General features: G+C 45.3%; 2 protein-coding genes across 4 annotated transcripts in view; one reads left to right on the top strand and one right to left on the bottom strand.

Annotated features, from left to right (window-relative positions):
• The first annotated feature begins 801 nt into the window (after positions 1–801).
• Positions 802–2,273, top strand: LOC147052529 (trypsinogen-like protein 3). Its single transcript, XM_085918985.1, has 5 exons — positions 802–872; positions 934–1,069; positions 1,139–1,392; positions 1,671–1,807; positions 1,888–2,273. The coding sequence occupies exons 1-5, from the start codon at positions 833–835 to the stop codon at positions 2,098–2,100; spliced, it is 780 nt and encodes a 259-aa protein (XP_085775111.1). The 5' UTR covers positions 802–832; the 3' UTR covers positions 2,101–2,273.
• A 6,136-nt stretch (positions 2,274–8,409) lies between these two features.
• bcam (basal cell adhesion molecule (Lutheran blood group)) overlaps positions 8,410–27,540 on the bottom strand; it is a 33,013-nt gene continuing 13,882 nt past the window's right edge. Inside the window, exons 2-16 of one of the 3 annotated variants that reach the window (XM_085919068.1) lie at positions 19,742–19,869; positions 19,407–19,623; positions 16,951–17,024; positions 16,318–16,414; positions 16,066–16,248; positions 15,226–15,347; positions 14,996–15,137; positions 14,251–14,366; positions 13,581–13,722; positions 13,228–13,352; positions 12,896–13,037; positions 12,626–12,646; positions 10,967–11,108; positions 10,459–10,558; positions 8,410–10,008 (exon numbers count right to left, since the gene is read on the bottom strand). In XM_085919068.1, the coding sequence (XP_085775194.1) occupies positions 10,006–10,008; positions 10,459–10,558; positions 10,967–11,108; positions 12,626–12,646; positions 12,896–13,037; positions 13,228–13,352; positions 13,581–13,722; positions 14,251–14,366; positions 14,996–15,137; positions 15,226–15,347; positions 16,066–16,248; positions 16,318–16,414; positions 16,951–17,024; positions 19,407–19,623; positions 19,742–19,869 (1,754 nt within the window). In that variant the 3' untranslated portion in view covers positions 8,410–10,005. Of the gene's footprint in view, positions 10,009–10,458; positions 10,559–10,966; positions 11,109–12,625; positions 12,647–12,895; positions 13,038–13,227; positions 13,353–13,580; positions 13,723–14,250; positions 14,367–14,995; positions 15,138–15,225; positions 15,348–16,065; positions 16,249–16,317; positions 16,415–16,880; positions 17,025–19,406; positions 19,624–19,741; positions 19,870–27,540 lie in introns of those variants that run through there. The other 2 variants (XM_085919069.1, XM_085919070.1) reach the window with 2 other exon arrangements.

Raw genomic sequence — 27,540 nt, 5'->3', positions numbered from 1 at the left:
AATTCTCAGAAATAGTTTGTCAAGGTTTTCCACGTCCAGTTTCAAATGTGTGGTTGAAGAGTCATCGGGACTTTTGTTAGGATGAATCAACTTCCTGCGTTCATTCCCTTTGGTCAACATTCTCTTGCGTAAATGTTTACATGTTGTTCCCTGAGTGTCCTCATTTGTTGTGCAATCGATAAATTCCCCAATTGCGCAATCAGGCACTTGTGGGAAAAAGGTGCAATGGTAAAATATTAACTTGATTAACACAATCAGGCAGACTTACTTCCTCAATTTGTTCTTATGCAACAAAATGCTTTGCTTGTGTTCTTTGGATTAATTGGGGGCAAAGTATTCTTCAATCCGGCCCACCAAACATTTCCATTGTCTGTCACAGGTCTTTGACAGCTTTTTTTGTATGCTCTCTTCATTTATTGATACGTAGTATTGGAATTAAACAGTAAATAAATTAAAAACATTACGGCAATGAACATTTTGTAGTTTTAGTTTTAACCTGTCCATGTCATTATTAAAATAAAACTATTTTACAAACACGCTGAAACTTTTTTTAGCCTCATTGTTGAATGAGCTGGTTGATCACATGCTGCACATGAGCGCAAAAGTGTGCACACCCCTCCGGGTTATATGGATGAGGTAGAAAGGGAGGCTAACGTCACCCGACTGCTGTTGTTCTTGAGGAACGACGAGACGATTACTGGAAACAAGGTGTGACCCACATTGTGTGAACGTTATTACAAAGGTCACATGCGGATTGGAAGTGATGGCAAATCAAGACCCTCCTTCGCTCTATATAAGGAGAGGGCTGCTGCCGTCTGCCGCCATAGACAACATGGAGCGTCTTCTTCTGCTTCTCGTTTTGGGCCTCGCAGGTAAACGATTGCTGCCGTGTACGCTCGATTGGGATGATGGCCTAATGATGAGCGTCAACAGGTGCGTCGCCCCTGGTGGACGACAACCTGTGCCAGCCTCACTCCAGACCCTGGCAGGTGTGGCTTCAGACCTCCTGGAAGAGATGCAGCGGCGCCCTCGTAAATCGCTGGTGGCTGGTGACGTCTGCTGCCTGCGCGTAAGACAGACTGTACTGATTGCGTCAACTGTCTTTTTCTTCTGGCCAACTGACTAAAAATCTCTCCAGATCGACTGACGTCACGGCGTCGCTGGGCGAGCATAATGTGACGGCGGACGAGGGCACTGAACAGCACATTGCTGTGGCGGAGGTTATCCGCCACAGCCCGTACCGCTCACCTCTGCACAGCCTGGTCATGATGCGCCTGGCCCAGCCAGCCCGTTTCACCCAATACGTGCAGCCCATTAGCCTGCCGGATCGCTGCCCTCAGCCCGGAGACAGCTGCACTGTCAGTGGCTGGGGCTCCACCTTGCCCAATCAGGGTAAGCCCATGTTGCTTAAAATTCTCTTCTTTTTGCAGCGGTGCGGCACACACAAGTTTCACACCTGCTAATGCTAATTTTAAGGTATTGGGTACTCACGGAGGCTGCCGATAGCAGACGCTGATACTTGAAGCAAAACAACTTGTACTAACAACTATGCGGTATCGGCTTCTACATTTGCCCCAGGCACAAAGAAACGCTTACCCCGAACAAATGCTTCAGATTGAAGTAAAAAATAATAATAAGATGCGCTCACGCTTTTGTCGTTGTTGAAACAGATGAGTCTCCCAACCAGCTCAAGTGTTTAACTGTGCCGGTTGTGGAAGATCAAACTTGCGTGAATGCGTTCCCCGACTACCTGTTCTGGAGCTTGGGGATGGTGTGCGCTGGCGGGGCCGACGCTGCTGGCTGCTTGGTGAGGCCAAACACTGCTTTTGCTGCTGTTCGAACTCTGTTTGGAACTCGTGCGATTGATTTTGGGTGATGCCTGCGCAGAAGGACAATGGCGCCGTGCTGGTGTGCGACAGACAGCTGCAGGGCGTGCAGTGGGTGGATCTGGGCTGTCGGAACGCCGAGCACCCCAGCGTCTACACCAAGCTGTGCAAATACAATGACTGGATGCGCAGAGTGATGGACAGCCACACGCCGACCACCACCACCGCACGGGCCATCACCTCCAAGAGAAACAAAAACCGGTTACTTCAGTAGTTGCCTCACGTGAGAACAATCAGATATCAAGGAACAACTCTCGCACGTCGTACTTACATTTCATAACTACTTTATATACCTAGTTGTCCCTCAAACATCCCCATCCCCGTTTCTTTTGACATGCACAAATTGTCTGGCTTGATATTTTTCACATGTACATTTCATCAAGTGTCAAATCTTTCCTTGTTTCAATAAACCAAGTCAGAAATTAGCCATTTTGTATGACATGGATCCCATAAGGAAAAATGCGTGCTGTGTGATTAAAAGAGCCACTAGAGGACGCGCTGGGCCAGGCAAGTAGCCGGCCGGAGACTCCTGCGCTCCCAAACCAAGCAGCAACACTTCAATTCTTTGCCATTTGCAACTTCGGAGAGAGTCGCTGATGATGTCGGGGTACACTTGATCTGTCTTGTGTGGCAACACCGTGACTTTGATTCCCGCATATAACGGCGTGCGTTTGTGGGTGTGAGCGTGTGCGCGCGTGTGCGTGTGCATGTGTGCGCGTGCGAGCGAGTGTACGTGCGTGTGTGCGTGTGTGCGTGCGTGTGTGTGTGACAAAAAAAGAAATCAGATTGGAGCTGTAATACACTTGTGCCATAAATATGGCAATTTCGAGTACAAAGGGCGTTCACACTCGCATGCGGAGTGAGTGACAGCTGTGTCCCAATGGGCTAAGAGTGTGGAAGCAGGGAGTCATCTGTTGTCAGCAGTGCCCCCTGCGGGAGGTCCCGAGGCCAAGCTAGCAATGTGCACACTTTGCAGAAGCCACTTTAGGAAGCCAGGATCCATCATTTGGACCGTCACGCATGTTTTGGGGTGACAAGCAGATCGCCGACCATCAAAATTGTGGACCAATTTTGTTCAAAGGCACCCTCCCTGCTCCAGTTTTTGCTTTTCTACATGATCATCTAGGAAGGATTTACTCTTTGCGGCCCTCCTTGGTTTCTTATCTCCAAATAAAGATGTGATTTATTTGGATGAAGACAAAGGAAAGGACCTTTGTGGGCGGAGAGGTTGTCGCTACTTTTATTCCACCAATTTGACCCTCTTGAGCTCCCACTCGCACTTTAATGGAGCAAGGCGCAAAGATAAGGTGACCTCGGTGGCCTGAAGGATTTTGGCGGCTCGATACAATTTCGGAAACTGGCACGACTCCCACTCGGAGCAATCCTTCTTCCTATCCTTCAATCCCATTGTGGAAAAAAGAAATACAACTTTGAAAGAAATACAACTTTTCTGCAACAGCACTTAATATCGTTATTGTTATCTTTAACCAGCATTTGTCGTCTGCTGGATTTTCTTATGCTCAGCAACTTATTACTTGAGTCTTGCTTGCTTAATTGCTCCATTGTAGTCCTTCTAAATTCCACTTTCACTTGATGTAAACTGCAACATAGCAGCCATATTGTGTGGAAAAAAGACCTACTTGGTCCCCAGTAGACAAAAGCATTGCAGGAAATAAACACACACCAGGCGGCCACCGTTTAAGAGCTAATGGTGGCGGAGGCTACACTTTAAAAAGTCAAAACAAATCTGCTCTTTGACTAGGGAAAAAAAGCACAAGTGGCATTCTTAACTTAACAGTGGCTGACACTAGCATGTGTTTTTTTTTTTTTTTGACAGGCGACTGACAAGACATACTGTAATGGTGCAGTGGAAACTGAACTGCTGGGACGCACGTAGCCTGATTTGTATCGACGGGAGCAAAAGAATAGGGCCTAATTGCTTTCTCCCAAAAAGAGGGGGAGGAGGTGCAGTCAGTGGTAAACACAATAAGCATTCGCAGTACTCAGCACACACTTCTTTTTTTTATCTAAAAAAAGAGGGATCTGTTTCCATGGTTACACCTCGTTTTGGTCCATTTTTTCACTCCTCTAACACCCCACGGCTCGGTTAAAGCGCTGGCTACATACCAAAACATGTTTTTTATGTTTGACGTTGAATGTTGTGCGAAAGCTTCGCCCGAGTGTGTGACTCTTGTGGAAAGCCAAACAAATACACACAGCGTAATGCTTTTGACTGCAATGCGGTGGGATTATGGGATGTATGGAACCTCTGGCTACCTCTGTGACACACACCCTTTGACCGTGACGACTTTGTTAAATAGACCAAGACAGGACAGTCAAGTCTGCGGTAGGACGACACATGCCATCAATCACACATCAGCTTTGCAGGAAATTAAACAGAGCGCTGTTTGATTCTTGAGTTATCGCTTTCTTCAAAGACAAGCACGTCAGACGGTGCCTTGTTTGCCGTCAGTGCTTACATTTTCAGCTTGGAAAGACCTCAAAAGGATTAAAAATGAGCCCGGGCAATCAATGTCAAGCCTTATGTAGTGCAATTGATCATAAGAGTCAACAGCAGCAATCTGTTAGTCTCTAGATCAGTGGTTCCTAAACTGGGTTCGATCAAACCCGAGGGGTTCGGTGAGTCGGTCTCAGGGGTTTGGCAGAGCCTCCACTGGGAGGTCTGAACATGCCTGATTTATCGTGTAAATTTGTGATGACGCATATCTGAACTGGTCTTGAAAGGCAACAGCAGAAGTCACACTGATTTGCAGGTATGTAATTCGTTGTGAGTTCATACATTGTGTTAGTTTTGTTGTCTGAACAAGGTGACATTCATGCACGACTCATTTTGTGCACCAGTAAAAACATCTATGTCTTGAATTTGATAAAAAATAATTTGACAAGTGGTGTAAAGGATGGATGGATGGAAATTTTATTTTTCACTAAAGAGGGGTTCGGTGAAAGCGCATATGAAACTGGTGGGGTTCGGTACCTCCAACAAGGTTAAGAACCACTGCTCTGGATATTATCCCGATTTTCCTCTTATTGGTAATAGTAAACTACTGAAGACTAGTCCAAAAAAAAGTGGGTCAAAAATGACCTGGTGAGGTTGATTTTTTTAAAAATATCTTCATAATAAAAAGTTGTTATCTTTTCAGATTCCAGGTATTCCTCAAAAATCATGTTAGTGACATAACATTTAAAATTTAAACTTGTCTTTTATATATTTTAAGAAATTGTACATTTTGTATTATGACCTCAAACTTCCATATGTGGGTAAAAAATGACCCGCATGCATTTTCTATGGAGCTGGTACGTGTAAGTATAATCTTTATAATAATATGATATGAATAATAATAATATTGTATGTGTCTTACATGACTGTTTTATTTATCTAAAAATGATCCTACTTTACTAACACTAGCTAGCTAGCTACCTAAGATAGCTAAAATTTCTATATGTGTGTCTGTGTGTGTGAGTGTATTTATTTATATAGCTACGTATTGTTTTGTGTTGTTTCCTCATCCAAGGCATCATGGCTGTTAGATTTCCAGCTAAAATGGTTCTACAGTTGCTGATGGATGATGGAGAAGCAGTAACAGTGTTGGACAAGAGTCTGAAATTTTTGATAATGACTCAAACTATTGTCCAGGTGGTAGTGGAAGTTGTCCACCTGGAAATCCAACTGAACAGGATCAATCTTACTCAGAGGATTCCTCTTCTGTGTCTTCTGAAGAAGAAAGTGACCAAATCATGTCCAGTAGAATGAGTCGGAAGGGCTCTAATTAGAGCGAGTTACACCCACCCACCCACCCAGGACAGAGCACAGACGCACAATATCTTCAGGAATTGATCAAGGCCTGCACAAGGGCTCAATACTATTGTCTCACCAAAAGATATATGGGAGCTCTTCATCACTGATAATATAATATAAGAGACTATAAAGTGCACAAACATTTAAGGACAGAGGGAAAGCTAGAGAACTAGAGGAAAAGAATGGAAAAATGCAGTAGAATTGATGGCCTTGTGCATCTTAGGGTCAAAACCCTAACTCTAGTTTGAAACCCTAACCCTAGCTTTAAACCCTACTTTGAAACCTGAACCCTAGTTGAAAATAGTTTAAAGTCAAAGGAGGGCGGCTCGGTTGGTAGCACGTCCGCCTCACAGTTAGGAGGGTGCGGGTTCGATTCCACCTCTGACCCTCCCTGTGTGGAGTTTGCATGTTCTCCCCATGTCCGCGTGGGTTTTCTCCGGGTACTTCGGTTTCCTCCCACATCCCAAAAACATGCTTGGTAGGCCGACTGAGCACTCAAAATTGCCCCTAGGTGTGAGTGCGAGGGCGGATGATTGTTCGTCTCTGTGTGCCCTGCGATTGGCTGACAACCGGTTTCGGGTGTCTCCCGCCTGCTGCTCGATGACGGCTGGGATAGGCTTCAGCATGAAAGAACAAGATCCCGGATACGGGCGGTCGAAATGAGCTTCCTCCGCAGGATGTCCGGGCTCTCCCTTAGAGATAAGGTGAGAAGCTTGGTCATCCGGGAGAGACTCGGAGTAGAGCCGCTGCTCCTCCACAGTAAGGGGAGCCAGATGAGGTGGCTCGGGCATCTCATCAGGATGCCTCCTGGACGCCTCCCTGGGGAGGTGTTCCGGGCATGTCTCTCAGCTGGTCTGGGAACGCCTTGGGAATCCCCGGGATGAGCTGGAGGAAGTGGCTGGGGAGAGGGAAGTCTGGGAGTCCCTCCTAAAGCTGCTGCCCCCGCAACACGACCCTGGCTAAGTGGATGAAAATGGATGGATGGATGGACAAAAAAAATAAATCCAGAATTTCGTATGAATAGAGGGCATTAAAGACAGAAAAACCTGAACTACCATTCAAGTAGCTCTAAACGGTGTCACTCAAGGTAATGGCATCAGCAAAGTGGATTCTTCGAGAAGAACCTTCATTGCTAAAAAGCCAAATGAGGACTTCAAGTGGATTTTCCTAACATTGTAAAAGTAGCCAATTAAGCTCAATGCACATCACAACAAAATGTTGCGCAAATATTGGGCAGATTGACGACTGAAATCTAAAAAAAAAGTGTCTTAAGACCACAGCACAACTAAAATACATTTGGGTTGCCTATCAGATCAATATTACAGTTATAATCAATAATACGGATCCCTCATGCTACTACTGGGAAACAAGCCACACACAGGATATGAGAGTGTAGGATGGATTGCGATAAAGATAATAAAAACAAGCGCTCCCTCCCTCATTCTTCTTCCCTCCTTTATTTCCTCAGAGCTCGCATTTGTTTCAATCACAGCACAAAATCCGGATTTATGGTATGAGTTTTGCTTCCGTCCATCCATTATCGTCGTTATCTCGCTTCCTGCCCGCTGTTAATCTCGATTCCCTGGTCTTGTTGGTCACATCACTGTGTATGTGTGCTGCTTTGCGAAGATGAACTGAGCTTGCCGGTATTGACTTGGATGCCCGCCGGTTCTGACGTAATGGTTGTCATTCCTCACTAAAATGAACAGTAACAAGTTGAAAAGGCAGTCAAGAGAGTAGTCACAGTCCAAGGGAGTAAAGGAGAGCGGAGTCATCCATTTTACTCATTTCTTGCAAGAGTCTCAAAAGTTGAAGAAAAATGTGTTTTCACTCACAGAAGCAGAACTTCGTCAGCAGGCCACAGAATGACACTTTGGTGCAGTTTTTCCCTGTCGGAAATCAGTTCCAATGGATTCAATCATGGCTTTCCATGACTTGGCGGCTTTGTATCGGTGTGGGCCACAGATTGATAAACTGCTTCGATGGGTGACACTTTTAATCCGCTAATGGACAGCTCGCCAAATGCGCGTTGGTGCAAGTATGCTGATCCCGCCGACTGTGGCGCCTGGTTTTCGATTTCAATTTGATCAGTTGTAATAAGTATGATAAGTCATTCCGGTTTCTGTTCGTGATCTGCGCGCAGCTGTCTGATCGTGATTGATGGTTCAATTGAAATGGTTCAAAAGTCATTTTCTTTCTTGTCAGAATAGATCAAGAGAGGAGAGTTTTTACAGTGCACAGGCCAGTCCATGTTTTTGCTCCAGCGGTAAAGTGCCACCTTGTGCTACAACATGCCAAACAGCACTGACATCTACGGCAAAAATCGAGGCAGAGAAAGTCCCCAACTAAACTCCACTCAAAGAGCTGAGAGAGGATAATATGATTGTGTGAGTTTGTGTGTTCGAGTGGCAGTTGGTTAATGCTAATTTCTCTTAGCCGGTCTATGGTGTTTCACAGTATACATTAGCAATGAGCTAGTGGCCTATCATTACAAGAAATTAGATTCTCTCTTGTTTTGTGTGTCAGTTTAACAGTGAAGTTAAAAAGTTAAGTGACAAAGAAATAGTACCTTTAAAAGTGTTTTCATAAGACTAGAAGATTAGAAATTATACTGTACTGTTGAGGCCAACATTTAGAAAATTCCACTCTGAAGATCAATTACAATGGGGGTGTGTTTAGATGCTTTTGAATAAAACCAGAAAACAATTGAGGTTTTTTTTCCCATTATAAATTCGAACCAACTGGAACAAAATACAAAAAAAACGATACATCAACACACCACATGAGCGTACCATAAAATATACAGTATACAGTCAAGAGAAGTCAAGCATGGAGAATCTCCTCCAAATAATAATCCTTAAAAAAAGAAAACAGACAATAAAAAAATCGTATTCAGTAGTCCTGAACATGACAAAAAAGGAAGCGACAAGCACATGATTTTTTTTTTTTTTTAAACTGAATAAAACAGGGAACAGATGTTCGGAGTGAAGCCTGTCGTAAGAGGTTTGCTAACAGTCGAGATCAGTAGACACACACTGAAATACATAATCAGACAGTGGCTCCAGGTGAACCTTTTTGCTTGTCTTTTTAACTCAAGGCCATTAGTTCCAGTGTACAACAAAAGTGAACGATCACATCAAGCCACTATCGTATCATCAATACAGCCCTCCCATACACACACACATACCCGAAAATCTGATTTGCTGTTGTGACATTTTCAACATCTTAAAAAAATACAGCAAAAACTTAAAACACATTTGGCAAACTTCCCATCATAATGGCCTGACCCTCAAATGACAAGCGATTGTCCCAGCTTGGACCTCCTCGTCCCTGCAATTTCTGTTGAATGGTTTCATTCTGATAAAAAAAAAAACATGCTTGCACCGCCGACCTGCAGTAATCAGTTTTGGAATTACAAAAAACAAGGACAAAAACTGAGAAGAAGTCAAGGGGAAAATTGGACCAAAAAAAATCTATAACTACAAAGGAATATGTTGGAAATGGCTTGGCTGGCCTCGAATTTCACAATATATCTGGAAAAGAAAGGGAGGGGGGGTCAAATCCGTATTTGATGCCAGATGGTTGATGTATAGTGCCCACCCGCATCTGCCTAAACAACGCACAAAAAAACACCCTCAGCTAATCTAGACCACAGGTTAAAGTGAGGAAATTAAATATGTTGTAAATATGCTACATTAGAGGTGCGCCCATCGTTAGATCAAGACAATAGTAGCAGATGACAGCCAAGGCTACTCTCACTTAAATCAATGAAATGTTGTCATGTAATTTTTGTTTAAAATTGTGATTGACTGCCCAAAAAATATGATGTGAGCATGAAATCAGAATATTTCCTGCAGTGTGAATCGAGCCATAAGCGGATGTCCCAATACTTTTGAAAACAGTGTAAATATGCATGATGTCATCAAATGTTGCCAAAGCAAAGCAGAAATGAAAACAGACAGTCATGATTACAGAGGTGGGAAAAGACAGAATGTCCCTAAAATTTCACACACACACAAGCAATGATTTGTTTGAAGTGTAGACTCCGGGGCACAGCAGCTTGACAATGTTGTATTGGGGCCACATTATTTGAAGTACTTTTGATGGCACATCATTGCACTACTCTGCCAGTGAGTCAGCCAAAGATATAATTGATTCATGAAAGCGTCATTGGGTGATGCCGGTCGACTTTGGCTCTCCGCTCCCCTTTAAAAGCGTAGCAAATACAAATCGATGATGTTTTTTTTTCTTCTTCATAACTGTCGAGCCTCTTCCCTTGGTCCCTCTGCCGGTCTTCGTTCATCACTGCGGGAGGGAAGCAAGAGAGAAGTGTGACCGTCAAAAGGCAGCACGTTGTCTCCCAACTGACAGTGCGGCATGAGGATGTAATTTCACTTAGACTGACTGAAAAAAAACAAAGAACGCCACTTGGACTACAGATATGACGCTAAATGGAGTGTGTCAGTTGCCTGTCAGGCACCAAAGAGCAGCTCTCACGACTTTGACGAGATGTCTGATATGCGTCAGGGCATTTACGACACGAGCTGCAGCAACGTTTTCAATCTGTCTGAGCGACGGACGGCTGACTGACGAGACGTGCACTTTACCAGACGCGGTCGACATTGGTCCCTTCAACTCATTAAATTAGGTGTGGCTTTGGCCCAAGCACAAAAGCTCAACCAAGTGACGCTAAGACCCCAGCAAGAAAATACATTGACTCCCTTATTTGCTATTTTCCCACGTTTGTTAGCTCACCTGTTCTGCGGGCGGTCTCTTGTTGAGGAGACCGGCCTCTTCGTTGGCCTTGTCCGTCTTCATCTCAACGACGATGTCATTGTTCACTTCAGCGTCCACCCTGTAGGGGGTGCAGGAGAGGCGTTAATATGCCTTGGCGGTTCTGCTGTTTTGGTTAGAGACAGATTTTCATGAGGCTTGGTTGTTAATGAGATACTTTCCCAACTACTCTCATTAAACTGCAATGAGATCTTTTTAGACGAGGATAAAGAATATAGATATGTCTGTGAGTATTGCTGTTGTCCATCTGTCTATAACACCACTATAACAACGGTCAATGCTATGAGTTAGCCCATGGATGGTGTTGTGCATTGGCGGTTAACATTAAGCTCAGCAGAAAGTTCGTATGTTGCCGATAAACCTCAATGCTGTTCCCGATACAGTATATAGATAAACGATTTGTTAGAAATATGGAACAAGATTGTTAATTGCAAAATGTATTTGCAGAAGTGGATTTGCAGAGACTTACACTTGCTTTGTGTCCTTCTTGGAGCAGGGCAGCTTGCTCTTCTTGTTGAGGAAGTAGATGAGGGCCACCAGCAGCAGGAGCAGCAGCACGCACACCACCACGGCAATCACCACCCCGCTGGAACCACCCTGCTGCTGGTCAGCTGCGGCGTCACAATGACCGGATGGGAGAGTGGGGTGGGGTGGGTGGGTGGGGGGGGGGGGGTCGATCGTAGTGGAGGAAGAATTTACGGGGATGGGAGGGTTACCGTGATTTGATTTGGGGCGGGTGGGGGGTGCGTTAGAAGGAGAATTTATTCAATGGTAAATGAGGATGGGGAGGGGGGCAGATGGCGGTCCAAACGGGGGAAGAGAAGAGGGAGCAGGGATTGGGGATGTGAAGTTAGTCTCAAATGCAAAAGACTGAAATGTGATGGGACCACAAAAAACTGGACCTGCATATTGACAACAATGAAGCTGCTGAACAGCCACGACGGCGACGACACAACGCGACGGCGACATCACCAAGCCGCCACCCCAAGCGCACTTCTATTACTGGGCTTGTGGGGACATGACGCCACGATACTATTTGATGATAATCTTTTGTCATTTTTAGGTAGGCTGCTAACCGCTGTTTTATCTTTCAAGTTTTGCCGCAAGGGAAGATTTTATTTCCAGACGGAGATGAGAAGTACAAAAAGGCTCACAGTTGCGTAATGTCGTATCCTAAATTGGAAACTAATGCAGGCAGCTATTCAGAAATATTTGTATGAAGAAATAAATAAATAATGCAATGAGGTATTCTTACATGAATATATATGTCTTTTGAAATTTTATCTGAGTATTTAGACTACTTGTTTCAGTAGTACAGTAGTAGTTCTTTTTTTTAAATTCAACTGAAAGGTAAACACGAGTGGAGGTTTTGGTCTGACTCCTCTCAAAGTTCAAAAACGTTCTTAAAGTTGTAAAAATCAAGTCATAAAAGTCCAACAATGACGTCTGTCCCCACGACAACAGTAATACAAGCATGCGTACACAAACAGCTCTTGTCAAGACACAGATGTACCACATTGTGTATGCAGAGACAGAGTCAACACACAAAAAGAGCACGAGAGTGAAGTTAGCGGTTACAGACCTGACTTAAGCACAGGGTTTCCAGAGAGCAGCACTTTGAGAAAAAGAAAGTGGCTCAGTCCAATAGCTTAGCAAATCAACCGCCGTAACACATAAACGAAGAAGAAAAGACGGCGAGCGTGCAACTACAATAGTGGACCAAAGAAGACGCACAGAGTGGAAAGGAAGGGATAGAATAGAATAGAGTCCTTTATTGTCCCCTGAGGGCCACAAAAGACGTATTGTAGCATCCATAAAATATCTGACAGACATTACAAAGGTGACAAGAGAAGAAAAAGAAGAACAATATACAATATCCACAGTGGTTGCTAGCAAGAGGGCTAATGTACAGGATTGCAGTGCAGCAGTGTATGCGTGTGCATGCGTGTGCATGCGTGTGTCTGCGTGTCTGTGTGTGTTTTTGTGTGTGTGTGTCTGTGTGTGTGTGTAAGACGGAGTTAAGGGGTCGGGTTGGGAGGGGTGTACTAAAATGACAGGGTCTGTACAGGAAAGAGTCCTGAAAGCAGGAGGGACAAGAAGAGGAGGCGGAGGAGGGAGAAGGCTCTACCTCTGTCGGCGGAGTTGTGAACTGAGAAAAGACAGAAAAAGAAGAAGAGAATGGGTGACGGGGGGGAGGAAAAACACAAAGATTGTTAACATGAAACAGAATGTGCTGAAATAAGTAGAAGGTCAACAATTTTTTTCAAAATAAGTATACTAGTTGCTAGCTTGCCACCTGCTAGTTTTGCTAGTTGCTAGTTCACCAACTATGTTACGGTGAACCTCACACGACTCACATCCAAGTGACTTGAGCGAGTTCTTCAAAATGCTGTCTGACCTTTTTTGAGAGATACACTGAAGGTCTTGCTATCGGTGCCATACTCGTTAGCCACCTCGCAGGTCACGCCGTCCTTCATGACGACGTTGCTGGCCGGCAGGACGATGGTGCTCACCGCCTTGTTACCCTCCACCGTCACAGACTGAGGAACCAAATGACAAAACAAAGGTTAGGTCACGTACGAGCCAAGCTCGCCCCAGGCACACCAAATTGCTTCCAAGTTCTCCCGGTCTGTTTCAGCAGCTTTGCTTACGCGAAGAAATGGAGTTGTTATCAAATGTTCGACAGAGCTCCCTTGAAATTCAACACTTGTTGAGTGAGCCATTTAATACCTCTTTCCCCGATGGCTTCCAGATGAACTGCGGAACGGGGAAGCCGTAGGAAGAGCACCTGAGGGACACCATATCTCCTACGTTGGCCACCTCCCCAACAATTGGTGTCTCAATCACGGGCTTTCCTGTGGAGGGACAAGGCGGAAAGGGCATGAACAAAAGGCTTCCGTCCCGCGCCTGAGGTGGGAAGCCGCACCCTGGCTTGGCTGCTTCCTCCCACTACGCCGCATCCTTCCTGAGCCACAGCCGAGGTGGCTAACACGCATTGTTAGCATCCAGTTTATTATGTATCTGTTATGTAATGCCCCCCCAAACCATAAACAGTGAGTTTTGTTGGCAACTGCTCGTGCTACCTTTGATGGTGAGAGCAGCGCTAGCCCGGGCCGTCAGTCCCGGCACGGACGGCACGGCCCCGACGCACTCATACTCTCCGTCTTTCTCGTAAGAGTCGGCTGTTATGGAGAGGGTCCCGTCCTGGGAGAGGACCTCGGAGCCCTACATGGACGGAAACAAGGACCATGTAAGCTGCTGCGTCATTACGGCCACCCACCCTTCCTTTTGTTTATATTATTATATTTATATAAATGCAAATTGCAACTGCTGATATGAGAATGAAATCAACATTTCTTTCCCCAATTTACACTACAGAGAAAAAGAAAAGTCCCGTGGAAGGCATATTTTTTTGGGGATGATTTTTTTTTTTCTACTGCCCCTCTTGGTCTCCTCTTGGGAGAAATGGCCTCTTGAAAGCAAAATGGCAGACCTCTTGTGTCTTTTCAGTCTCTTGAGGCTTTTTCGTGGTTTTTTTTGGTGAGTCTACTCATGATAAAAATCCCCACCGACTATCCCGTTGCTATGTGAACGCGGCTTCAAGGGCTACATTTTCAGTTTGTTTTCAAGGGTCACCCGATCTTGCTTGGCACCTGCTCCTCAAGCCCGAAAATGAAATATCACATCAAATACTTGTCCAAATGCCAAGTGATGACCGCTCTGCTAAGAAGGTGCGCACGTTTGCCGGCTCACCTTTTTCCATTGCACTGTATGAGGGGCCGAGGCTTTTGTCTTGCACTGCCAACCCACTGTGTCTCCGAGCATGACAACCATAGGCTTGGCTGGGGTCACATTCATCGGATCGATGTCTGACATGCAGAGAGAGAATATGAAAATCACTTAAGAGCCTTGGTGAGCATGTAATAAAGCTCTTAAGAGGGTTACACAAAGCGGAATATTTGGAAGTACAAAGTGAATGGCCCTTTCTCTGAAGTTGCGCCCAATTTGCGCTAAGCCCGTTCCGCACAATTTCGAGGTTATCTCCTCTTGGTGTGGCTCAAATTGGGATGACTTTAAAGTGACGTCTGAAGCGTGAATAATCCTATTGGACGCTCGGACCTTTCTGTCCTTTCCACGCATTAAGCGGGACACACACGAACCGATAGTTTGGCCAAATTTTTCCGATCAGTAAAAAAAGTTGCATTCGTGACAGTGTGCCAATCTGCAAAAAGATTGGCACACTGAGCGGGACAACTCAGGATATGGGGTTCTTTCATTTTGGAGCATCACTTACTAAGTGCAACTGTCCTTCCTGCATTGAGAAGGATTTTTACTGTGACTCCGTGTCGCTGGATGTAAACAACTACTCACAAATGACAAATCAAACTTTGGAATCGTAGTTCAGACAATTGGAAAATAGAGGCGTTATTAAGTCACTCGCACACATAATTTGCAGTTCTGTCACTATGTATAAACGCTACATGTGGAGCCTGCTCACAGTGCACGAGGAGGGTGATCTGGCCCGTCAGTTCAGCGTCCAGATTGTCAAAGTCGATGGCCTTGCACGTGTACATGCCAGAGTCGGTGCGCTTGGCCGATTGTATTGCTAGAAGGCCTCCCTGGGCTGCCATGAACTTGTCCTGGAGGATTGACACCCCCCAAAAAAAATACGGAACAAGTTTTAATATGTATTCCAGATAAGATGAAAAAACTGTCAAAAATGTTTACATCTTTGGTGAAGTCGAACTCGGGCTGAGGGTTTCCGTCAGTCTCGCACTTCATGGTGACGTTGTCACCCTCTTTGACGGGGCCAGTGTTGAGCAGGGTAAAGGTTGCCGTCTCCGAGGGGTCTAGATGGACAATGACAGACGTCGGGAGGAAACAGGTGAGAATTTCTCAATGGGGTGACTTTCCAACGCCACACTGAAAATCGTCAGTAGGAGATGTACAAAGCATTCCACAAGCACTTTCCCAGTGACTCCTCTTTCCTCGCCTCATTCTCCACATTCTTTGTCTTCTGCGGTGGTAAACCAAGCGCGACACCACCCAAGAATCAGCTAAATGACGCGCAGGCGCTGTCACGGTGGCTATATTATAATAAAATCAACTTCCAAACAAAATGGTAACTTTAGCTAGTGACCGCGGACTTTGGTAGGTGTTAAAAAAGATAAAGGAAAGAAACTTTGTCTGGTATAGAAGAAGGTTCAAGGTATAAAGGAAACAAAAACAATTTAGTCTACTTGTTGTACTTTTAGTGCAGTTCAAGAGAAATAACACAAGTTGCGAGCTAGCATTCCACAAAGACGTTATGCATAAGAATCCTGAGCAAACGTGATGATCTTACGATAATATATCAAAAATGGAACTAATTGTAATCGCCTTTTGGTTGTTTTATTTGTATCCTGACATGGCTCACCTTCACTCTCAATTGGTTAGCTAACACGCTAGTTATCGGTCACAAAGGATGTACGATAGTGAGAACAACAAAACAGGAGTTGAAATAACAACAAAACAGGAGTTGTGCTCATCGGACATTTTCAAAGGAGGCCTGTGGTTGTGCACACTCACAGTAGAGGTTGAGATCGATGGTGTCGGACGTCTTCTGCTTGATTTGGTTTCCCGGCATGCGGTACTCCACTGTGCACTGGAACACCGAGTCCTTGTCAGCCTTGGTGGGCTGCATGTAGAGCGTGCTCTTGACGGTGTACAGGCCCGACGCCTCCTTCACCAGTGATGGAATCATGTAGGTCTCTTTCCGAACAAGAGCGACTGCGTGAGTTGTGACTTCAAAAACGATGGACGTGTTATTTATCGACTTACTTTCTTTCCGGTCCTTGACCTCGGCAAGGGGATGGCCATCCTTAAACCAGATGATTCTTGGCTGCGGGTGTCCATTCATCGTCACGCAGTTACCAATCTGATTGACAGGACCAAAAGAGTTACCATTCGTTCGTATCATTATAGGGAAAGGAGGATGCGGATTTTAACATTTACAACACTAACAGGCAAGCGCAAAACCCCACCCAGGTTAAAGTGAGCCATTTCAAGCTCAAAAGAAACATTTTTCAGAATTATAAGCGTAGGCTGCTGTACTTTGCAGTTCAACAGATGACTTTTAATATAATGAAACGTCAGGCTTTATAAAATGCTTTGGGCACTATTTATTGGAGATAAAGCATTTTTATGGTAAGTGCATTCCATTTACCATTTGGATCAAATTGGATTTTTTGATTTATGTTATTTTTTTTCTGAAAAGTTCAATGAGTAAGAATCGCATCCATTTGTAAGTTTTTCACCAGTGTCAACACAATTTGCAAATTGGGATTTTAGCTGAGTCCAAGCTGTAATACAAACGTAATTAAAAAATAGAAGTAAATTATCACCATTAGGGGGTTTGTTGTCATCAGATTGTGTAAGTGTACCACCTCATGCACACACACAATGGATACACACCTCGGAGCTGCCAGGCTGCCCCACAGAAATGGCTTGCGTTGACGCCTTTGTGATGATGGGATTCTGTGGAGCAACTGAGGGAGTGAAAATAAAACAGAGGAAGATGAGCGTGACAATAAGCGATTGTATCATGACGATTTAGAGGAAGCAACACCCGCACCTTTAACCCCGAGATGCAAGCACACATAAAACAGTACAGCCATCCCACGCTGGCTCCTGACCTTGTTAATTCAGTTAGGCAGTAAATATCCTGCTCCACGTTCTTCCAACCGTGACCGGCTTCTCATGAGCCGATGAGGGTCAGATCACACAATCACACAAATGCAAAACTCAACACACACAAAAAGAAAAAAAAAAGAAAAAACATTCCTGATCTTGTAAAAACAATCGCACAGGTGCAAGATTCCCCTGGTTTCCCTGAGTATTTCTCCAGCTTGCATGCAAGGTCACGTTAGCACCGGCAGCAGTACGAATCTTTCAATAACAAATTAGCTCTCTTTAAAAAGCCAGCTAATACATATGGGTGGAATACCAGCAGGGACGTGAGGTCAGAGGAGGCAAGGAGAGTCCCCTGCCATCATGTAAAGGGGAAAAACAATTTCTTTTTCTTTTTTTTTATAGCCATTTTCCTTTTAATCTAAATAATTTTGTATCATTTTGAACCAAAAATCACAGAATTTTCGTAGTTATTTTAAAACCAAAGACGATTCGCTCGGAGGAGCCAACGTCCTGTCTAGCCTCCTCTGAGGATTGCGTAATCACACGGCTACCTATGTTGACAGGCTATGCACAGAACTGCTCTCTGTCTTTATGTCGCTGTTTAAGTGTTCAAACACTGTGGCTATATTAACAAATTTCCATAGTGAAGACTGTCTGTAACGTCGTGTTTCTTTAGATTAACAAAACAGCTTTGAAAAGAGACCTTACGGAGGCTACAAAAAAGGGTTCTCTAGCCTTATAGCAGGGGGTGCTAATGATCCCGGGATGCTTCATGCGCCTACCTGTAGAATAAGAGATCTCCAGTTCACATTTACAGTGAACAACTGAGGAGCAGTCGTCCATTTGTTTCGTTTCACATTCATTTTGTTTGTTTTTTTCCGTTTTTACATTTCATTTTAAAATGGAGGATTGCATACGCAAACGATTTTCAACGATGGATTTTCCGTCCAAGCAGGAGGTCATCAGTAAAGGAAGAGCAACTCCGGAGTTAAAAGGTTTGATTCGGACAACGGGACTTGAGAATGGAGTGGTACACACGATCAAAAACAAGTTTCTGATTCCATGTGCTTTATTGAGTGTTTTTATGTGTGAAGACTGCTGATATGAGATTTGAATTAAAATAGTTCAAATTAAATAATGAATAAGCCACACTAGCAGCGGTCCCCAACATTTTTTGTGACATGGTCCGGTGCCGGACAAATTTTACTGGGGGAGGGGGGGGGGTGACGTCAGTGCCTCCCCAGTCATGAACCTCACCGCACGTCACTGCATACCAGAGTCCAACACAGCTTTTCACATTTTTTTTTAACATGTGACGTCAAATCTCTGAATTCACTTGAGAAGATCTCTCACTATGTTTTTCTCTTAGCAATCATTTACTAGCGATTGCAAAGCCCAGAACGCAGCAAATCTCAGTTTTCAGGAGGAGACCGTAAAAACACGACAGACGTCATATAATTCATCCTCCCCTCTTGAAGATTCCAGTGGACAAACGTGACCGTTGAATAACTGCGGGCTACGTTTTTTTCTTTTAAGTGCTCGAAACCAAATGGCACTTCATTGCAGTGAGGTCCAACACTTCACTGTTAATAAAAGGCGCCCACTCACCACTGACGAAACCATCACAGTTAATGCATAACATGGTAGCACTAGTTTGGAGTAGAAGCTGAAATCCAAGATCTCTTTTTACTATTCTGTTTCAAAAGAAATTTGTGATCGACTAGCTAAAAGGCCAACGTTGGTATGCTATTATTTATGTGGAAATGGAAACTTCAATACGAAACATGATGCCGATGGATTCTTTTTGATTGATGTCGAAAGGTTGTGCATGCCATTTTATAACCTCAGCCATAAGCGTGTCTTCGTCAGAATTCAGCAACTATTCCGTCGTGACGAGCGTCGTCCGGCCATACACGCTCAGCAATTTTCTTTAATAAGTTCAATTAAGCGCCAGTTAATCATTCTTGACACAATTGATGGAAAGTTCCATCACACCTGTCATGTCTCATACATGTCACCTAAATAACACTCAGAGGGGTCGACCCCCCCCACCCACTCCACGTGTGTCCTTGGACCACCCACGGTCGTCCCCGATTAGACACTCTTCATACTTTTACTTGCATCGTTTGGAGTTAGCGCCAAGGATTTGGTGGCGTAATACAGGCATGCACTTGAATTTGAAAATTTCACATTGGGCTGGCATGTTTTCAATCTGCAAGAAACTAAGGTAGACTTACAGAAGACTTTGAGCATGGTGGCGCCTTCTCCATTGCCGGCGGGTCCGGCAGTGACCGAGCAGAAATAGGCGAGGCCGTCGGAGGGTTGGACCGAGGTGATGGTCAAGGTGAAGTCCTCGCTGATGCTGACGCGGCCGCTCAGCGGCGTGTCTTTGTCGGTCTTGGCCTCGCTGCCCTGCTTGCGGTAGGCCACGCGCTTCCTGTTTCCCTGCACCTCCTGAGAAGAGGAGCAACACGTCGTAACATGACACACCTGTTGGCAGGTACAAACGCTAACATGCTAACACGCTGTCCCTGCACAACACGATGAAGCGGAAAGCGAAGCGGTCACTCACGATGTGCCACTCAATGAGGCTGTTTCCGGACGGCGGCGAAATGGTGTATGAGCAGTGCAGCTTGGCCGTCTCATCCTTCAGCACCTCCACTTCCCGAGCCACGTTGACGGTCACCAACGCTTGGCACACTGCGAAAACAAAGAGTTGAACGTACTTAGCGCAAGCACATTTACACAAGTATTGGCCTAAGCCGGCAACGCGGCGTGTGAATAATAAATGAACCATGTCGTCAATTTCTCAGCTACAAAATCCACTTGTGAATAATTGATGCGTTGCGAGAAAGCTGCAGAAAGCGGGAAGGGAAGGAAAGGAGAGAGGACAACGTCTGGGGGGCTCGTCCCAATAAAGGAACAAAGACATGCTTTTGCGGTAAAATACTAAGAGTAGATGAGTAGACAAGCTGAAGCAACAGATGTGAGGAAACAACATAGCAGGTCACGATGCAAACATCTGTATCAATCTGACAGAAAAACATCTATGAAGAACATCATCCTCATTTGCAATGCTTACCTGACTGACAACAGCAAAGTCAAAAATAAATACGGCAAACCATCTTCATTGCGGTTTAGTTCAAAACACTTTTGTTATGCTAAACGTTTATTTTGGGTGTAATCCGCTGTCGACTACGAGATGGCGGCACACTGTGACACTGCAAATTTGGCTCAAAAAGACAATTGAAGAAGAACAGTATTTGAACTAAATGAACCTTTTGCTGAAGATTATTCATGATTGTGCTCTCTGTAGTCTGTATCCGTCTTTTTTGTTTGCATATGAGTTGTTGGCCTACTGGCATTGAAGCACACGTAATTCACAATATTTGGTCCTGGAGTGGTCAATCTGCTTTAGAAAGCCGGCAGCTGCCCAGATGGAGCTGGGCAATTCAAGCATGATTGGGGAATCCAAGGCGAGCCTCGAGCCAAGTGTGTGTGTGCGTGCGTGTGTGTGTGTGTGTGTGTGTGTGCGTGTGGAGTTGACAGGGGTTTGGGAGCAAAGAATGGGTGTGGCCGTGGGGCTTGGAGAGAAATGGTGGCTTGCTACATGGGGGTCTCGTTAGTTGACGCAGGCTAGATAATCCGATTTAGCCAAAAATGTGTGTGTGTGTGTGTGTGTGTGTGTGTGTGTGTGTGTGTGTGTGTGTGTGTGTGTGTGTGTGTGAGTGTGTGTGTGTGTGCGCGCGCGTGCGTGCGTGTACTAGGGAACATGACCGGGCAGTGAGACAGATGGGAGTGAGACGGTCATACCGTGACGTGGAAACACACACACACACACACACACACACACACACACACACACACACACACACACACACACACACAGAGTTACATTTAATATAGTATTATTGAAGTGCTTTTATGAGTAACTGAAAAATAGTGAAAAGCTAAAGTACAGTACGCGTGCACTCGTATGTGCGTGTGTGTGTATGAGAGACATTGTTAAAGAGTCAAAGCAGGGCGGCAGAGTGGAGACGACCCGCAGAAGCCGCCTCGGTCCCGCGTCTCCTGAAAAGTTAATGTGGCGCTGTCTTCAATGCTCTTGCTCGAGTCTTTTATGCACTTCGCTCCAACTTCTCACTCTACAGAAGCACACACACACGCGCATACACACACACACTCACACACACAATCCTGCTCATTAACAGAAGACGCCAAGCGGATCCTCTCATTTCCCCTTTCACCTAGTGCCATATTCCGGACATCAAAACCTGGACTGGTTTCGAGCTACCCTCTCAAAGTGCATTGTTTATTACACAGCGCACACACCCGCTGGCGTGTCTGACCAAAAGAGAGAGATGGCACCCATTTGTCTTCTCGCTAACCCAAACATTGCTCATGAGGAAGGGTGAGTATACAGCTCTTGCATGCATCACGGTCCCCACGTGTGTGTGTGTGTGTGTGTGTGTGTGTGTGTGTGTGTGTGTGTGTGTGTGTGTGTGTGTGTGTGTGTGTGTGTGTGTGTGTGTGTGTGTACCTGTATGAGCACGAGTGTGTGGTCCAAAACAACCTTGGTGGCTAAATGGATTATTGTGAATTGTACTGTTGGCAAAGCAAACAGAGTCATCTCAAGCAGGTCACTTGAGACTGCTTCAAATTACCACTGGCCAACTAAATGCTGATTATCTGCATTTATACGAGCTGAACACGCAAAACAATGCCCTGATTGCATGGAATCAACTCCCCGAGTGTCAGTGGCAGGCAGTGAGTACAGAAGACTGAATCAGATGTTGAATCTCAATCAGCCAAGTATGTTAAAAGCACGCAAGGATTTTGGCTTGGTAGTTTGAATCACTCTCTTATACCGAAGTAAACAAAGTATGAAGGAAAATATCAACAAGGCTACTACTGGATAGCATTAATTTATTCCTGTGGTTTGCTTTTCAAGCTTGACTTGGAACTGCGCTTCAATCCATGTTTTGTTTTGTCTTTGGAGTTATTGTGTTATAGAAGCTAATCCGTTAGAATCGTCTAATCTGGTTAACATATTACGTTGAGCGAGAAGCGAGCAGTGCGAATAGTACTTGAATGCTAAATGTCCGTCCGATTTGGGCCGGCCCCGTGTGAGTATTCCTCGGCGGCGCACGTGTCGTGAAAGCCGCAGCGTGCGCAGTTTTAACAGATAAATCTCCCTCGTCCTTGAGTGTGCTGTCATCCCACCTTTCGGAGTGAAGTGGGCAACAAGGCTCATTGCTCATGCCGTCTTTTGTCCGATTCCCCCTGTTGTCCCGGTGACGGCGATAAACGCAGACCCCATTCAGAGGGCCCCATTTTAGGGGGGTACAGTCGCCAAGTGGTTTTGTGTCTGACAAGAAGATGAGGAGGATGGATGCCAACATGACGGAAGCTTCGGGAAGTGGAGTGACATCTACGCAAAACTCCTACTTGGCGGCACTGGGATGGAAGCTGGAGTTCAGATCATCCAGAAAGAGACTAGATGAATAAATAGCATTACTGGATTGTGGACACAAATCAGCTGCTAGAAATGGATTAGCATAATAGTAGTTTGACCTTTAGCTCCTGTCATAATAATCTTTCAATATTTAACACAATTGGATGAAAATAGGAAGTCAAATCTCATTATTTTTCCAATCAAATCAAACAAAATGAAGCGCAGGCCAACTAGTTAGCATGCTAGGTGAGGTCTCGCCCCGCCCTTACCCCGCCTGGCCTCCTTTCAGTCCAAACTCAATTTCACAAAGAAGGCAGAGATGGACTATGAGAGGGGAAAAGGCAATCAGTGAGGTGTCATTGAGGGGCCAGAGATGAGAGAGGATGTTAATATTTCATGTCATGGGGTGCTAGCCCACATCACCTGCCAAAATATTAGCCTCCTTCTGCCTTGTGGGGCCTCCTATTAACACAATGCTGTCCTTTTCTTGGCTCTGACAGCCGCCGGCTGAATGTGAAATTGGGGACAAGGTGGCAGAAAAGTACAAGTAGGAGTTAAAATGCAAGCTCATAGAGTAAGACGACGTGACAGGATAATGGAGTCCCTTGTGTGTCTTCTCCACATACTATTATCAAAGCAAATGACTCCAATGATGGGAATAATATGCAGCGTTTGGCTGGGAGAGGCAATCTGCCGGCATATGCCGCCCATATTAATGGCTTCTAACAAGCGCTACGCACAGGTGAGAGTGATGCATTTCCTGTAGTCTGGCTTTCGGTAAGGAATGATGCACAATTCAGATGCAAAAACACACACAGAAGCCCCTCAAAAGTATGTTAGCATGGAGGCTAAAATGCCTTTGACATGCTGATGATAGGCATCAGTTGTAGGAAAAAAAAAGGATTTTTGAACACAAACGGTGAAGCAACACATGAAGACAGTTAATTTAAGACTACCAGCAGGAATGTATTCTTTATCCACTAAAAAGAACAACGGATATTAGAACATGTTTGGCCAACTGCGGCTTATAGCATTAAAAGCAAAAGTGCCTTGCGGTGACTGTCCTGCAAGTGTCCTTTTCAGAAGCAAAAGAAAACAATCTGTATTGTGTCAAAGGCAGACAGGAGGCACGAGGGAGCCCGGCCCGTCTAGGTATAAATAAAACGGCAAAGACATTACGGCTGCAGCTAATCTCGCTAAAAGGCTGGGGATGAAGTGCTGCCGCCTGGGCTGTTTGCTCTCTAACTCTCTGTCACTTCCCCTTCAATCAATTCTTCCTCAAAGTCATTTCCAAGCAGGCTGCGCAGATAAATACTCGGCCCATTTACGCTAATGCAATCCGGCCTGTGTATTGTGCGCTACGTGTGCAGTTAAGAACACACGCACAGGTTTATCTCAGCCAAAGGCAAAATGAAATGTCACGTAAGCAGGTACACATACAATATGCTACATATGCTAACCTGCTAAATTGAATTGTAATTTACCGTCTAAGTCGCTCCTAAGCACACCGATAAATCCATTCTTCTAATAACATTCCCTGTTGTCAGTATTTATTTCTTCTTTTTTAATTTCTGCTCACAGCAACTGGATTTTGGCACCCAAGCGTTGTGTTGGCCAAACACAAAGGGTCACGCTCACACAATTGCGGCTGCAAACAATTGCGGGTAAACAACACAGACGTGATACTATACTTTGCTTCCTTATTTTGCCACTTTGGAATTTCTAACGTCCCTTTGACCAGTCACAGCCATACATGCTTCTGGAAAAACTTTCTTTGACAGACTATTTGACAGAAAAAAAACAACCACGTTTTCAAATTAGAAACGATATAGTTGGACATTTGAGAAAAAAAGTCAGATTAAAAAAACATATTGAAAATATAAATTATATTTTTGGATTTTTTTCTTCAATAAATAAAGATTTTCTTAAGGGCGACAGCTGATCTGAATGTGGAAAATTTCTTTGGATTTAAAAGTCAAATGCAGCCACTTGGGCCCGGCACCAACGTCAACACAAGGCCCGGCCTCCCGCCGTCGGGTCTGGAATTTGCTGTACAATCTAATGAGAGAGTTTTGTCTAAAATGTACAAATCTGAACAAAGACGAGAGGGGCCATCCTCGTTGCATGGACATAATGGGCCGCTGGAGTGCACCATTTTGGATTATTCTTCCTTTTTTTCCTTTCTCCTCAACACTCCTCCATCCAGGATACATCCAGCTTGCTCAACAGAGTGGCTAAGCCCTCCCCCTCCCTCCCTGAGTGCGCTGCGCCGATAGCGGGATATAAAGACTGAGGCATAAACGTGCTGCACGGCTGATAGGGCAAAGGAGAAAGGCAAAAGAAAGAGACAGAGAGGGCCTACCATATGCGGACACTGTAACACACTATACGGGTCGCTATCTTACCTCCTCCATCGCTCAAATTAGCCCCGCACCTGACCCCTGCCCCTCCCGCCGCCCCCACTCTCCTGTCCACCTCTCCACAAAGGCGACCTTCGGCGGGTGGGAAGGGAGACGCCAGGAAGCCCCGCTGAAGCGTAACTTCAGCATTGTACCGGGGAAACCTGCCGACGCTCGACCTCAAAACAACCTCCGGCTCTCTTCTGCAGGCCCGCTTGTTTTTCACATTTTGTCATGCGCAGTCAGAGTTTGTCTAGTCTGGCATGCGAGTCGAGTGATTTGAGGTTTTTGAACTCGGCAATAGTGTGATAAAAGTCATGCTGAAGCCGATAAATCGGTGGTATCGTTTTTATTTTTCAGCATGCTGCAGCATCTTCATGCTAGCATACAATGGGAAACACAGTGGAGCTACACGTGAGAACAATTAGCATCCAAGTACCATCCAAGTAGCATCCAACTAGCGCTGTCGACCGAGTTCTTGTGTTGATGTGGCTTCATAGTCAGACGGGCTGCGATTTAATCAACACCTGCTGTCCCCAAACAAACATAGCCCAAGCCCTTGATTTCATCTCAATGCAAATCATGAGCTTTTTGCGTGCCAAACTTCATATGCCCACGCTTACAAAAGCTTTTTCACGCTATGCTTAGCCTCCAAGACCCCCCCCCCCCCACCTCTCTTCCCCCTTGACTTTTGATTTTCTTTTTTTGCCTATTATGGTGGATTAACTTGCTAATGCTTGGGTGAACTCCATCCAGTAGGTGGGGGGCACAGAGTCACACATCAGTACACCAGCAATCTCTGGCTGGCTGGCAGATATGGTCACAAGCCCGCTGGCGGAGATGCAGGAGCCTTCTGTAGCCAGATCCAGGAGGAGGCAGACTCCCATTATGCATCTGAGCAAAGGGCGCCCAATGCCGACTAAGCCCCCTTTATTAATCCCGCTCTATCCCTGCGAGATATAATAATTCAGACCTCATTAAGATTCTGCGGCATTCTTTCCCTCCTCCCAATTAAAGTCTCACACACTCACTCGTTGTTTGCTTACAAAAATGAACAGTCAAGTATGATGCTCTTCTCCCCACCGATAAAATCAGTCTCTATACCGAGGCTGACAACCCATAAATGTGGGTGACCCTCGGTTGTTTGCTTGCAAGTTGGCTACGGAATGATGCGTTCAATGCAGCATGTTTTTTTTTGTTGCAATTTGCCACAAAGTGATATTCAACGCCTTATGAATCCCGCGGAGATGGAATAATTCCGCGTTAATTTACTCTTCTGCAGCATTCTTCCCTTTCTTCTCGTTGATTTGTAAATCCGTGAAAGCCTCCCTGCGCCCCCAGTGGAATTCGTGCCTTTAGTTGTGTGCTTCTTCGTACACGCTCCGATGCAGTCGAGTGAAAGTAGAAGCAAATGTGGCTCAGAGCGTCAACAGACAACGACGGTTTCTGAGACGGCCCAGTCAGCCGTCCAGGTTTATCCACCTGCTTTTCTTCGGCAGTACAAGAAGCTCATTAACAAGCGCGATCATTGAGTTGTGGCATCAAAAGACAGACGCCTCGAATCATCGTCCCGGCTCCCAATTGACGTCAGCTCTCCAGCAGATAGGCTTGTTAAAAGGAGATAAAAGGCAGCCTTGGCTTAAGCGCGTCCTTGGTCGCGGCCTTACGTGGCACCGCCTTATCTTACGTGTCTGCCTTGCTCAAGAGCGTCTTTGACACAAATATCTATTTTTGTGGCGACACTTCAAGACAGGCCGGAAGATAAGCAGCCAGACGAGGAGACTGCCAGCCGCTGCTGCCATCAGGTTAGGGGTGTACAAACATAGAAACTCTGAAAACTGCACACTGTAGTATTACACTCCACAGACTCCACATTGATGCAACAGCCATTATTCTATTCTCGGATATATGTTCTACTGGACAAACAGCCAAAAAATTATGTTCTTTTCCCACTCACTGTAGGCCCTCTGCCCCAATCTTGCTCTATTATATCATTTTCCACAGTCTCCACTTTGCTGCAGTGCCCCTTAGTGTCCCCTTGGATAATTTTTTTTTTTACTTGGTCAACCAACAGACAAACATGACTACATTCCCATCAACAAAACCTCAGCAATAGTCCTGAATTGAACATGTCAACTTCCTGTTATTGTACCACGGGGTGTCCCAATACTTCCCTCCACATCAACAACAAAGGGGAAGATTGACGACAACCTTCACACGGTCTTCCCTGCGAGTACCAAGGTCGGGGTGCAAGACCCGCTTGTAAAACTAATGTCGCCAAATAAACGCAGAGCCGCCAGACTGAGGAATGGCGGACGGGCAGCTATCCCGACCGTCGAAATCAGAGGCCTGTCGGTGCTCCAACTTAATGTTGACGGCCAAACTCAAAGTCCTCTGGCACCTGGCCGACTCCAACGGGGCCGCGGTCCTGCTCCTAAAGGAGACGCACTGCACGACTAACAACATCAACGTCAAAGTCAAAGTTAAAGTCTGCTTTAATGTCAATTTCTTCACGTT

Source organism: Syngnathus leptorhynchus, chromosome 8, assembly GCF_054491065.1.
Source record: "Syngnathus leptorhynchus isolate UIUO chromosome 8, UIUO_Slep, whole genome shotgun sequence".
In the NCBI taxonomy this organism is placed as follows: Eukaryota; Metazoa; Chordata; class Actinopteri; order Syngnathiformes; family Syngnathidae; genus Syngnathus; species Syngnathus leptorhynchus.
Note: the sequence above shows the minus strand (reverse complement) of the source record. Positions and strands in the feature narration are given on the sequence as shown.